Genomic DNA, 15071 nt, shown 5'->3' on the forward strand with positions numbered 1-15071 from the left:
ATTTTGCCTCCACTTGGTTCATAAGATTATTTTTTATTTATGGAGCACATGTCTTTCTAATATAAAATTAATTAGTAAGTGTTCAGAAAGCGCTTTGAAGAGGAGGAGTTATATGAGTGCTAAGTATTATCATTATCATAAAACACATAAAAATCACAGAATTTCGTAAGCTAAATAGGTGGCGAGTGACGGTGTCACACAGCACTCGAGGAGAAGATGGCAAAGGGACAGTCTCCTCAGAGACAGCACGCATGGTCATCACTGCAGAACAGGTAGGCTGAAGGCAGCTGGGAGGCAGGAGGGCTTCCCATTGCTCCTCAGGGAAAGTCTCTGAAGGGATCAAATTAGTTAATTTCATTTGTATTTTAAAATACTTAAATATAACAATTTTCATAAAAAATAATGAAAAACAATTTTCATTAAATATAACAATTTTCATAAAAAAAAAAGAACCATAATGGTAGTTCTTCTATCAGTTATTAATAGGACCTTGATCAGAAAGATATATTTGCATTCTTTAAAAATTTCCATCTTAATTATATTTGAGCATTCCAGACTCTATGCTTTTGCCCATGNGGAGCAATATATATCTCAAATAAAAGAAAAACAAGAATGATTAACATTGATAAATATTAATCATTAGAATCTGGTTTGTTAATTTTTGTGAGAAATCTTTCCAGCAAAATTAAAGCATTCATGAAAAGTATGCTGAAACTGCTGAAGTAATATTGGGGCATTTTACTCTTAAAAAGAATTTTAAAAATTGAGCTACCCTAGGACCCAGCCATTACACTACTGGGTGTTTACCCCAAAGAGACAGATGTAGTGAAGAGAAGGGCCATATGCACCCCAATGTTCATAGCAGCATTGTCCACAATAGCGAAATCATGGAAGGAGCCGAGATGCCCTTCAACAGATGACTGGATTAAGAAGCTGTGGTCCATATATACAATGGAATATTACTCAGCTATCAGAAAGAACGAATTCTCAACATTTGCTGCAACATGGACGGCACTGGAGGAGATAATGCTAAGTGAAATAAGTCAAGCAGAGAAAGACAATTATCATATGATTTCTCTCATCTATGGAACATAAGAACTAGGATGATCGGTAGGGGAAGAAAGGGATAAAGAAAGGGGGGGTAATCAGAAGGGGGAATGAAACATGAGAGACTATGGACTATGAGAAACAAACTGAGGGCCTCAGAGGGGAGGGGGGTGGGGGAATGGGATAGACCGGTGATGGGTAGTAAGGAGGGCACGTGTTGCATGGTGCACTGGGTGTTATATGCAACTAATGAATCATCGAACTTTACATTGGAAACCGGGGATGTACTGTATGGTGGCTAACATAATATAATAAAAAATCATTAAAAAAAAAAGAATTTCATTTTGAAAATCGAAAGCATACAAGATAGTTTTTTGTATCTATTTCTAATGATGTATGCTGACAATAGAGACATTAATATTTATGTTCACAATATGTTCTTTACCTTTAGGATGTGGTAGACAAAAGTTTAAGTCTTAATTTTTAATTTTTGAAACACCACAATGCTTCACTGCTAGACATTTTTAGTGGTGTGATTTAAAATTTTAGTTGGAAAAAAAATATTTGTGAAAAGGAAAAAAGTTTTTAAAAAAATAAAATTTCAGTTGGAAACAAGAATAGGGGATTTCATTTCTTCCCATTAGCTGTGCCATATGCTCAGATAGCAGTTGGCCTGAAAGTCAAACAAACATGCTGAGTTTTTCCATGGTACACAGATGAACAAATAATTTTTATGTTTTGATTCTTAAGCTAATCAAAATAAGACAAAGATGAAATGCTCACATACACATGATGGTGTTTCTGAGCACTCCAACAAAATGAATGCCTTGATAAACCCACTGAGCCTGGCCCATATTTTTAATAAAATCTTCAGACAAATTTTCTGGTTGCTGTATCTTGTCAACATCTAGATTCTAGGTGAACAGTTTAATACATTGTGCTGAATAACTTCACAATAAACAGCTTTAATAATCAGTCACTTTACATATTCACGTTAATATTTAGCTTAATTAGCTATAAGAGAATCCCAGAAATATTTTCCAAATTGTTACTGTTAATCCTTATGAATTAACAAAAAGTCTAATAAAAATGTTTTATCTTGGCTCTAACATGTTTTTATGTCCATGTTAAGTCACTCGACTCCTTGTGCTCCATAAACAGTATGTGAGAAATAATATGTGGACAGACTCTGGTTTCATCCATTCAAAGAATAAAAAGTACAACTCACCAGAAAGCCACTTTTTTCTAAAATCACTAAATAATCCTCAATATCATTACCATTTTATTGTTGCACCTGAATGGCTTCAGGATATACTTGGTGAATAAATAAAACAATTTGAAAAAATTAAGGCATGTTGCTGAAAACAAAGCAAGTTTTTCTATTGTTCATGTTAACTACACCCACCACCAAGTTTCTGTCAAATAAGTAGTCTATTTTCAACCAACATTCCACATAATAATACTTTGGGAAATGGAATTTAGATGTCTGGCATTGCTTTTAGAGGAATTTTTTAAAGAACTGAATATTGACAAAGTTTAATTTTCCTTTTGAAATCAGGAATACATACACATGCACATGCGTGTGCACACATGTGCACACATGTATACACACACACGCACAGGGGAAACTACCTTCCAAATCAATAAAACAGTTTGCAAGTAAGAAGGACATCTGCATCTTGGAAAACTGAGGTAAGAATGACAGAAAAACTTAGTTCATTTGCCTTTAAAATTAATTTTTATGCATTAACCAAAGTTTTACATTTGCAAATCAAGAGTTTGGTTGTAAGATAAGTAAGAGTTACACGTTAGAGTGGCCTACTCAATTTAATTTTCCTTCTAGAGATCAGATAAGAATCCTAATCTTATCTCAAACCCTAAATATGCTGATAATAACCAAAGAACAAATCTCTGCCTAGAATGCTTATCTTTCCTAGGTTTGAAAGGTCCTGAAGAGAAAATATTGTCCTTCATGTCCTCTTAAAATTAGGAAAACAGAATGGGTGAGTTGCAAAGTTCCTTCCAGTTCCAAGGAACTTTCTCCTGGAGGGAAGATTGAAGTTAATCTTCCTATTAAGCAAATTCTTGTTTACAAGAATCATTTTTATATCCACTTATGACAAGAGGAAACAATAAAGTGTATCTGTGTTCCTACAGGGTGGATTATTGTAGAATTACCAATATTCAAGTTTTTTAACCTACAAACGCAGCATTTTTTTAGATAGTTCAATCTATTAGAAGGACACAGTTGAGATGAATAAAAAACATACTCCAAAATTTTGTCACCAATTTCATACTACAATCATCACGTTTTCATTGAGGCTTATTCCATGGCAAGCTGTACTGAGTAAAATATACAGGCATATATATTAGGGTGCAGAAAAGGCTGCTTTAGGATAACAGGAATTTAAGTTACCAGGGTTTTACCATATAATTTAGTCATTTATTTTTCCCCCAAATTTTAAACACTCTTTTAGACTCAGTGAGTTGGTCAGATTGTAAATATTTAGAGGAAAACACTTTTCATAGTGAAGTGTCTTTTGGGGATTTTTATTTTATTATGAACCAAAAATGTTCATGGGCATCCTACTTTCATAGAATTATTAAGATATTAATTTTTATGTGCAAGATGAAAACATAATTTGGAATATATTTAAATAGTCAAAGTGGTTTTTAAGTAAAATGAAATTTCTAAAAACATAAGACTTGAAAATTTCACCTGCATTGGATATCCAATTAATATTAGCTCTTTAGGGAGTATCATTTATTCAGGGAATGACTATTAAGTAACTAAAAATAAATTTTTAATAGGTATTTGATTCCATTTTCAAACAAAAATCAAACAAATGTAGGTATTTCAAACTAATCAATATTTAGTATGGTCATTTCAATGTATATTGATATGGATATATGAAACATACGTATACACAAACATACAAGCATACATGGAATGTTGTACATATGGGTATATTGTATATACAACATAAAATATAATATCAAGTATATAATATAATCTAAAAAAATGTTACTGACTGAGTTTTGTCCCTTCAAAATTCATATGTCAAAACCCTAACCCCTGGTAGCCTCAGAATCTGACTGTATTTGGAGATAGTGTCTCTAGAGAGATAATCAAATGATAAGGAAGTCATTAAAGTAGGCCCAATCCAGTGTGGCTGGTGTCCTTATAAGAAGAGGAAATTTGGACACAGACATAGACAGAGGGAAGGCCATGTGAAAACTGTGGCCATCTACAAGTGAAGGAGGGAAACTTCAGGAGAAACCAACCTTGCCAACACTGATCTCAGCCTTCTGGCCTCTAGAACTGTGAGAAAATAAATTGTGTTGTTTAAGCCAGAAAAAAAGAAGAAAGAAAGAAAGAAAATAAGGACACAGATATGTACAGAGGGAAGACTATGTGAAGACATAGGAGAAAAACAGTCATCTATAAGCCAAGGAGAGAGGCCTCAGAAGAAACCAAACCTGCCAACACCTTTATCTCAGACTTCTAGACTCCAGAACTGTGAGAAAATAAATTTCTGTTGTTGAAGCCACTCAGTCTGTGGTATTTGTTATGGTAGCCCAAACTAGTACTACCAGTATACTTGCAAACAAGTATAATAATATAGTATAAAAATATATAAAGCAAAACTAATATTTTACAGTTCTTGCAGTCTATATTTATTAGTGATCTTGTCCATCATTTTATACCCCTTGCCTAGCACAATGTCTTGCAAATAGAAAATGCTTAATAAACATGAATACAATAAATTACTTAAACTTGTAAAGAGGCATTTCTTCCACCCACATTTTGTGTGCTCCAAAGAAAAACATTTAACAATATTGAAACATAGATATGTTGGAATAAAGTAGGCTCCAAACTCATAAGTAATATGATAGTTTATTCTAAACGCTTTTATTGTTATTCTCTTACTCTGTCTTTGTTTCCAAACTGTGTATGTCATTGCATGCCTCTAACAATCCCATGAGTCTATGAATAATGATGAATAATCTCCCAGAGCTTCTTAAAGATGTTTTGGTTAAGGTATTTGAAAGGCAGACTTGAGCCCTAAAATACTCATAATTACACTAATGTAAATTGTCTAGACACACCTGTAAAAGACAGATATTAACAAAATGGATTTAAAAATATAACCCGGGGCGCCTGGGTGGCACAGCGGTTAAGCGTCTGCCTTCGGCTCAGGGCGTGATCCCGGTGTTACGGGATCGAGCCCCACATCAGGCTCCTCCGCTAGGAACCTGTTTCTTCCTCTCCCACTCCCCCTGCTTGTGTTCCTGCTCTCACTGGCTGTCTCTATCTCTGACAAATAAAGAAATAAAATCTTTAAAAAAAAAAAATAAAAAAAAATAAAAAATAAAAATAAAAATATAACCCAACCATATGTTGTCTACAAGAAACTCACTTCAAAATAACAATATAGGCCATTTATAACTGCACCAAAAATAATAAGATACCTAGGAATAAACTTAACCAAGGAGGTGAAAGACCCGTACTCCGAAAGCTATAAAAGATCAATCGATAAAAGAAATTGAAGATGACACAAAGAAATGGAAAGATAGTAAGCGTTCATGGATTTCGAGAACAACTATTGTTAAAATGTCCATACTACCCAAAGCAATCTACAAATTTAATGCAATTCCTATCAAAATATTAACAGCATTTTTCACAAACTAGAACAAATAATCCTAAAATTTGTGTGGAAACAAAAAGACCCTGAATAGCCAAAGCAATCTTGAGAAAGAGCAAAACTGGAGGTATCATAATCCCAGATTTCAAATGTACTATAAAGCTGTAGTAATCAAAATATTATGGTACAAAAATAGACACATAGATCAATAGAACAGAATAGAAAGCCCAGAAATAAAGTTACAATTATATTGTCATTTAATCATTGATAAAGGAAGCAAGAATATCCAATGGGAAAAAAGACAGTCTGTTCCACAAATAGTATTGGGAAAACTGGACAGCTACATCCAAGAGAATGAAACTGGACCATTTTCTTACCCCATACACAAAATAAACTCAAAATGGATTAAGGACCTAAATGTGAGACCTAAAACCATAAAAATCCTAGAAGAGAGAACAAGCAGTAATGTCTCTGACATTGGCCATAGCAATGTTTTTCTATATAAGTCCCCTGAGGCAAGGGAAACAAAAGCAAAAATAAACTGTTGGGACTACATTGAAATAAAAAGCTTCTGTACAGCAAAGGAAACAAACAACAAAACTAAAAGACAGCCTATGGAATAAGAGAAGATATTTGCAAGTGACATGTCTAAGAAAGGGTTAGTACATCTATCAGCAATTTTTGGGAAAAAATTAAAATAATTATGGATATATGCAACAATCTGAATGAATCGCCAGGGAATTTTGCTGAGTGAAAAAAAAAAGCAAAATCTAAAAAGTTGCATATTGTAGGATTCCAATTATATAACCTTCTTGAAATGACAAAATTATAGAAAAGAAGAGACTAGTGGTGCCAGGAGGTTAGGGAGGGTAAGGGGACTGAAGGCAAGTAGATGGGGCTACAAACAAACAAACAAAAATAAAACCATGAGGGACTCTTGTGATGGACATGTTAGGTATCTTGGCCATATCACTATAAATATCCCAATTATGATACTGTACTATAGTTTTGCAATTTGTTACCATTGGGGAAAACTGGGTAAAATATACCAGAGATCCCTCTGTATTATTTCTTGCAATATGTGAGTCTAATTGTCACAAAATAAAACATTTCATTAAAAAATTTTGAAACACAAATACACAAACTTCACCTCTTCCTCTGTCTCCTGAAGACAACTGACCCAGTACCTTTAATAAATCAATGTCATGAAAAATTTTTAAATGAGGGCAGAGTATTGAAGCTGTTCTAGATTTTATTTTTTTTAAGATTTTATTTTATTTATTTGACAGAGAGAGAGACAGCCAGTGAGAGAGGGAACACAAGCAGGGGGAGTGGGAGAGGAAGAAGCAGGCCCCCAGTGGAGGAGCCTGACATGGGGCTTGATCCCAGAACGCTGGGATCAGGCCCTGTGCTGAAGGCAGACGCTTAACAACTGAGCCACCCAGGCGCCCCTGTTCTAGATTTTAAAAGATAAGAAGTATAACAACCAAATGCAATGTGAAGATTTTTATTTGACTTCTGCTCAACAACAAAAAATATTGTAGAAGATAATTGAGGACAACTAGAGATATTTGAATATGAATTTGGCAATAGAGGCTGTTCAGGAATTATCAGTAATTTCATTAGGTATTACAATGGTCATATTTTTTAATATCCTTATTTTTAGAGGGAAAATAAAATATTTAGGGGTGAATTTCATGACCCAATTATTTTTTTGCAACTACTTTAAAATGTTTCAAAAAAATAAATAAATATTATAAGGTGTTGACTGCTCTTAAATCTATGTGATGGATATATGAAGGTTTATTAAACTATTCTATTATAAAATTTCTCTTGATCCCATTCCTTCACCATGTATAGTCTCATTTCTTTATTACTTTTGTTCAGCAAAATCTTTGAAACAATGGTCAGTGGTCACTGTCTCGGGTCCCTCTACTTCCATTCTCTTTGAAACCATCTCTAACCATCTCTTCCCCTGCCACTCCTAAAACTTCTTGCATCAAGGTCATCAATTACTTCTATAATGCTAATCCAGTGGTCAATTTTCAATGCTCATTTGCTTATCTTGAGCTATCAGCAACATTTGACACAGTTGTTTCCCTTTCTTATCCCTGATACACTTCTATCGGTTTCCAGGACACCACTTTCTCTTGCTTTCCTCCTACCTTTACTAGTTGCTCCTTCTCACTCTCCTTTGTTTGGTCTTCCTCCTCTTCCTAATCCCTTAATATGGGAGTGCTCCAGCAACCATATCCTGGTCTTCTCTATCTATACTTACTCCCCTGATAATCTATTCTAGTCTCAGATCCTAATCTATACATTGAAGAATGCCAAATTTATATTACTATCTCAGACTCTACCCTACCAACTCTATGGTTAAAACGTATCCAAATTCAAACCCATTTCATTTCCTCTACCTCTGCCACTCTGGTCCAAATCAACATCATCTTGTGCTTGAATTATTATAATCATTTCCTATCTTGTGGTTCTGCTTCTGCCTTTGCCCTCTATTAATTTACTTTCCACAAAGCAGTCAGGGAGATCCCATTTAAAAATTAGATCAGATCATCATAGTGTTCTGCCCAAAGCCCCCCAAAACTCACATTTCACTCAGAGAAAAAGCTGAAATTATTACAATGACCCACAGAGCCCTGTATGACCAAGGCCTTGGTACCTTTCATAATTCCTGCCTTATTACTGTTCTCCTCATTCATTGCTTCAGTACACTGCCTTCCTAACATGCCCTTCTAGGCATACCTCTCCCTCATGGCCTTTGTGGAGTTGTTCCATCTGCCTGGGACATTCCAGATACCTGTATGGCCAACAAAATCACCTTTTTCAAGTCTCTCAGATTTTACCTTCTCAATAGGTCTAAACTAACCACCCTATTTAACATCATATCCTGCTACCATCATCTCACACACACTCCCACATTTCTGATCTTTACCTAGCTCTACTTTTCCTATGCACTTAAATCTTTTTACCAGTTATATATCTTATTTATTAATTATATACATCTATATATATTGTTTATTAATTATACTTTGTTTGCTATCTCCCTTCAGTAAAATGTAATCTCCATAAGGAAAGAGATCTCTGTTCCTACTACTGTGCCTAGACCATAGTAAAACATCTATAAGTATTTGCTAAATGAATGAATTTTAATTTTAATATTATTCATATGTGCTGAAAAATAAGCAGACCAAATATTACATTTACTAGTTCTACATGTTGTTTTCCAACCTCATCAGTCCATTGAATCCATAATGTAAAATAATTCATTTTATACTTCATATCATCTATATTTATTTCTGAGAGTGTCCTATACCTTGCTCATATTAACACTTGATTTCCTGTTCTTTCTGCTCAGAGAGACAGAGTCAAATACAAAAATGAAACTCACAACATGTGGAAAGATTACCCTAGGTATCTTAATGCTGGTTATTGCTGCAGTAATCATTGGACTCATTGTTTATTTTGTCACTTATGGTAAGTACTCATTGTGTCTGACTTTCTAATCACACAGAATTATTGATTCTATTATTGGGAAAATGAAGAATTTTGAGAATGGGGCAGGAAAGAAGTCAGACAAGATTATATAGCAGAGAGAATTTCTTAAGGTTAATAATATTGACTGCAAGCTTCTTTAGTGATCTTTGTCTTAGGGCATTCTAAATCCAGTATTTGGTGAACTCTTTTTTTAATTCCTGCTAAAGATTTGGGTTCTGGGAATATGTTGATTAATAAGCCATATTTCCTGCTTTTGCTGAACTTGTAACTTTTTGAAGAGATAATCAATAAGTTAACAAATATAAAAGCCCAGAATATGGGATTCTAAGCTAAGATTTTTTGTTTCAAAGCCTATAATTTTTTCTCCATGTAAAGTTTTCTTCTCATAAAATTCTTCCTAAAAACTAGAATAGTCCCTACTATTGAGGGATGAAATCTACAAATACAAATTTTTTATATATTTTGCATAAAATACAAAAAAAATATGGGTTCCTCAAGATCAATCTTTCTTAAAAATAGCACTTGGGCCAAATTTGCCATGTGCTATTCTTGTCACTTTCTTTAACCCACTATATTCTAACCTTTTCAAGAATGAGGGCCTTTTTATAAGAAAAAAATATTTCTACATTCCCACAAGAGAATACTTTGTTGAATAAGAAAATAAAGACAACTATAAATTTAGTAAATATTTAAATTAACTTGTATTTAATTAACTACATCTACCTATGTTTGAAAATCAGTAATACATATGTGTATAAGAATCATCACTTTTTAAGTCTAGAACAATGCCTAGTGTATACATAAATATTGTTCCCTAGAAGCATCTTCTGCTGTCACCATGCCCCTGTTCTATAAAATTCATGGCTCATAAATTGGGAAACAATGCTTTAGAACATAGTAGTATTTTCTGAAAAAATACATTTAGAAAAAAAGCTGTCTAGCTAAGTTAACGACCATTCCAGTTTATAAGAGGAAAATAATTTCCATAAAGACAGATTTTTACACAGTGGAGTAAAGAGGCCATCTCCCCAGAAACTATTTATACTGTTATTCTTCGTCTTCCATGCACACCCTTCCTATGCACAGACTGTGTGAACACAATCATTAGGTAGATTGTAATGCCAGCTGCTACCACTGCCAGACCAAAAGTCATAGTCATGGCACATGCCCATAAATCTTTGAATAAGAGTGATCACTCAAGATATAGACACAGAACCTGCTGCCTTTCATCAAAAGAATAAAAGTGCCAGACACTGTAAAGAAGAAAAGATATTTTAAGAGGTTATCTTTGGACATAGGTGTACCATAAATTTTTTATACTACTACAACCTCCCCAATATGTGAAGAATACATGTTTTTCCCCCTCATGTCAAGCTGACTGATGGACTTTGAAAAAGAAACCAATTTCAGGAAAACCTAGAAAGAAATTGGTTTTTAATATGTACTAAGTTCCTAGAGCACTAAAGCTAGATGCCAAATTCTTAACCATTCAAGTAAGGACCTAGAGGAGTCCAAATGCAGTTAATGAAGTAGAAAAGGAAGAATAGCAGGACTGGGTGAGTAAAGGGCTTGGGAAGAGGGAGGGGAAAAAAAGTCCTAGCTTTAAAACATGTTCACATTTCGATTAATAAATAGATCTTGGGTATTTTAATTTCTGAATTGAGAGCATGTTTTGTGGTTTATAATGACCATAATACTATTTGTTACTAAAGAATTTAAAACCAAATTTTTTTATGGTTACATACTATAAAAATGGACTTGTTTGAAATATCAGTTTATATGTGTGTGTTTGTGTGTAATCACCACTTGCAGTTTATTCTAAAGCAATATTTTATACAGATATGTTTAGTGGGCCTAGAAGAAACTACCCATATGGAAATTAATATGAGTTCTAATATATTTAAGAACTCACTCCTAGAATTACTCATAGTAATACCTGTTTCCCAGAAATTATAAACTTTAGCAACTTAAAAACTTCTTAAAAAGAAAAAAAATCCCAAATTTAATACTTCTGCATCAGGATAAGTAAGTTTTGTTAAGAATGTCAGTTTTCTCAAGTCACAGTAAACCTGTGGGAACAAGACTGGAACCTCCCGAGAGTATTTGATAGGGCTCATCTTTATAAAAGTCATTGGTTTTTCACCTTAAGGCTACATACCTGATGCCACAATATCTTGTATGAACTAAAGCATTAAATGAATCAGAAAGGTCCTTTTAGGAAATCTACATATTTGCCACTAAATAAACCAAATCTCAATCTGTTGAACCAAATATTATGCTTTTTATCCAAATGCTTTGGCATCATATAGAGAGGCAGCCTTATGATGCTCCTCCTTTGATGAAGCTTTCAGTACCATTTGAAGATTTCCTAGTTCACTACACCAGACTCCAAACCTGAGAGCAGCGAGCCATGTCCTCACGATAATTACCCTGTCACGTAAGCCAGTGATTAAGACGGCTAGAAAAACCAAAGCACTGTGCAAACATTCCCTCCAGGATACCTACGTTTTTCTGTTTCACATGACTCTATATGATGATTATGTTGTGTTTTCTATTTGGTTAACTTCTTAGCAGACAGATAAATAGGTAGAAAATAGATCGAGGGGGGAAGGGGAGGGGAGGGGAGGGAGATTCAATGCAACAAGCGTTCACTGGGTGACTACTATGTATTCAAAGGCAGGTGGTAGGCCAGGTGCCATAATGGAGGAAGAGCAGTGATGGAGGGGAGTTTCCAGAACATCACACTAGTCTTGTGCTAAAAATGCTCAGCATCTCTAGCACAGGCATCACACTTCTCCTGTAAAGGGCCAAAAAGTAAATATTTTCCTCTTGGTGTGCCATTATAATCTCTATTACAACTACTCGAATCTGTTGTGAAAAAAAACTACCAAAAAAAACCTACAAAAAAAGTACTTGAAATAAATTTGGTAGGCAGGAACACCAGAGGTACAAAAGAAAATGTCTGCTCGTTCTAAAACCATGGCTTTGCAGGAAGAAAAATGGACACCCTCTGACCCTGGAAACATTTACCTGAGAACCTTCCATTTCTGCTCCTTCCTGTTCTTCTCTGGGTTTCTTCCTTAGGTGAGATTATGTAGAGAAATCACATCCGCATCTTGAGAATATTCCTTTAAAGGCTTTGGCATAGACCCCCAACCAGCTACCACCACAGTCACAGATAGAAGGGCCTTGAAATGCTAGAAAGTCCACCCTCCTGGATCCTTTGTCTCAGGAGAGATTCAGAAACAAGAAGCTCCTGCATGGAAGCCAAATTTTGAGTCTCTCTTTCCCTGTCTTCAGGGAACTTCCCTTCCCACAGATGCCCCAAAATTCTGCTACAGCATGGAAAATATAGGTTGCACTGACCTGCCCCCACCAAATACATGTAAAACAGTCTGCTATCTCCCCTTGAACTAAAGGCTGAACTCAACTCTCAGAAATATACTCCAGGCCCTTCATACTTAACCCTGGCCTCACCTTAGGATCACCAGGAGTACTTAATTAAAACATTGATGTTCCCACCCAGAACAGACTCTGTGGGAAAGGGCACACATGGTGAGGGGTTTAAAATTCCACATGTGGAAGTAAGTAGGGGCGTTCCAAGATGGCGGAGGAGCAGGAGACCTAAAGTTCGTCTGGTCCCAGGAAGTCAGCTAGAGAGCTACCAAACCATTCTGAATACCTATGAACACAACTGGAGAACCAAGAAAAGAGTAGCAGAAACTCTATGAACAGAAAAGCAACCACCTTCTGCAAGGAGGAGAAAAGATGGCGGAGGAGTAGGGGACCCTTTCTCAGCTGGTCCTGAGTCGAGCTGGATATCTACCAGACCACCCTGAACACCCACGGAATCAGCCTGAGACACAGGAAGATACATCTGGATCTCTACAAATGAACATCTCCAGCACTGAGTATTGAGGTACAAAGTGGGGAGCCGTGAATTCACGCACAAATATCGGAAGATAAACAGAAGGGGGAGGGAGCCGCTTCGCTCAGGCGCCGGGAAGCGGTAGCCACTCGCACTGGGGAGTGGGCCGGACTCGTGGGCACCCATGAGAGAGCAGACTCAGACCGTAAGCCCGGGAACGCGCGTGACCAGACGGAAAATCAGAGCTCCAGAGCGCTCACTGGAACCGGAATAAAACCAGGAGCTCGGGAGCGGGTGCATCCAAACTGAAAACCAGAGCGCCAGAGCGCACACTCGAACTAGACTGAAACTGAGAGCTTGGGAGCGCGCGTGGGAACCTGGGGCGGCTGGCGGTGTTAGAAGCACTAAGGACAGATACCCACTGGCCCTGGAAGTGAGGGCTGGGACACAGGCTGTGTGGCGCACATCCCAGGATGCTGCAGGGTTTTTAGAAGCACTGACAGAAACAGAGTTAAAGTGGCCAAGAGAGCTCAGTGGAGAGCAGACTGCAATCTCTCTGTTCTGAGACAGAGGCTAGGATACGGCCACTGCTGCTCTGACTCTCAGAAGAGGCACAGAAAACCACCAGGGAAAGCTGCCAGAGAAAAAAAGCCCGGAAATACCGNAGCCCAGAAATACCGGCTCACATTGTGCCCATTCCCATCCCCCCTCGCAGGGGATGGGGCAACTCTACCCAAACAGGGTTGCCTGAATATCAACGTGGCAGGCCCCTCCCCCAGAAGGCAGGCTGAAAAATCAAGAAGCCGACATCCCTAAGGTCCCTATAAAACAAGTGCACACTGTCTGTGTCCTGGTCAATAACTTGGGCTCTGGGCATCCCCGCAATCTCTCCTCATCAGAATGACGAGAAGGAGAAATCCCTCCCAGCAAAGAAAAGATAATGAGTCCGTGGCCTCTCCCACAAAATTGATGGATATGGATATAACCAAATTGTCAGAAATGGAGTTCAGAGTAACAATGGTCAAGATGATGTGTAGGCTTGAAAAAACTATTAATGAAAATATTAACGAGAATATAGAATCCCTAAGGGCAGAAATGAGAGTGAGTCTTGCAGAAATTAAAAATGCTATGAATCAAATGCAGTCTAAGCTAGACACTCTGACGGCCAGGATAAATGAGGCAGAAGAACGAATCAGTGAACTGGAGGATGGGATGGTAGAAGGGAAAGTTAAAACAGAAACTTGCCTCAAAAAAATCCAATCTCAAGAATGTAGATTACGGGAGATTACTGACTCAATGAAACATTCCAATGTGAGAATCATCGGCATCCCCAAGGCAGGGGGGAGAAAGAGAGAGGTCTACAAGAGATATTTGAACAAACTGTAGCTGAGAACTTTCCTAATCTGGCAAAGGAAACAAGCATTCATGTCCAAGAAGCAGAGGGGACCCCTCCCAAGGTCAATGAGAACAGACGTATACCACGTCAAGTCATAGTGCAATTCGCAAAAATTAAATCCAAGGATACAGTATTGAAAGTGGCCAGGGGGAAGAAAATCCTTATGTACAGAGGGGAAAATATCAGAATAATGTCAGACCTGTCTACAGAGACCTGGCAGGCTAGGAAGGGTTGGCAGGGTATTTTCAAAGCTCTATCTGAGAAGAACATGCAGCCAAGAATCCTTTATCCAGCAAGGCTGTCATTCAGAACTGATGGAGAGATAAGGACCTTTCAGGATCGGCAGAAGCTGAAGGAATTCGTAACCACCAAACCAGCCCTACATGAGGTATTAAGGGGGGTTCTATAAAAGTAAAAAGGCCCAAAGAGTGCTACAGAACAGAAATTTGCAATCTATAGAAACAAAGACTTCACAGGCAACATGACATCATTAAAATCATCTCTCAATGATCACTCTCAATGTGAATGGCCCAAATGCTCCCATAAAATGCCACAGGGTTGCAGATTGGATAAAAAGAGATGACCCATCCATTTGCTGTCTACA

General features: G+C 36.8%; 1 protein-coding gene across 1 annotated transcript in view; it reads left to right on the forward strand.

The window, feature by feature from the left end:
* The first annotated feature begins 216 nt into the window (after nt 1-216).
* LOC100484715 (transmembrane protease serine 11C-like) overlaps nt 217-15071 on the forward strand; it is a 64485-nt gene continuing 49630 nt past the window's right edge. The window contains 2 exon segments of the mRNA XM_034671698.1: nt 217-272; nt 9064-9182. Of these exon segments, the coding sequence (XP_034527589.1) occupies nt 217-272; nt 9064-9182 (175 nt within the window).

The sequence above is a fragment of the Ailuropoda melanoleuca genome, chromosome 11 (assembly GCF_002007445.2).
Source record: "Ailuropoda melanoleuca isolate Jingjing chromosome 11, ASM200744v2, whole genome shotgun sequence".
Taxonomy (NCBI): Eukaryota; Metazoa; Chordata; class Mammalia; order Carnivora; family Ursidae; genus Ailuropoda; species Ailuropoda melanoleuca.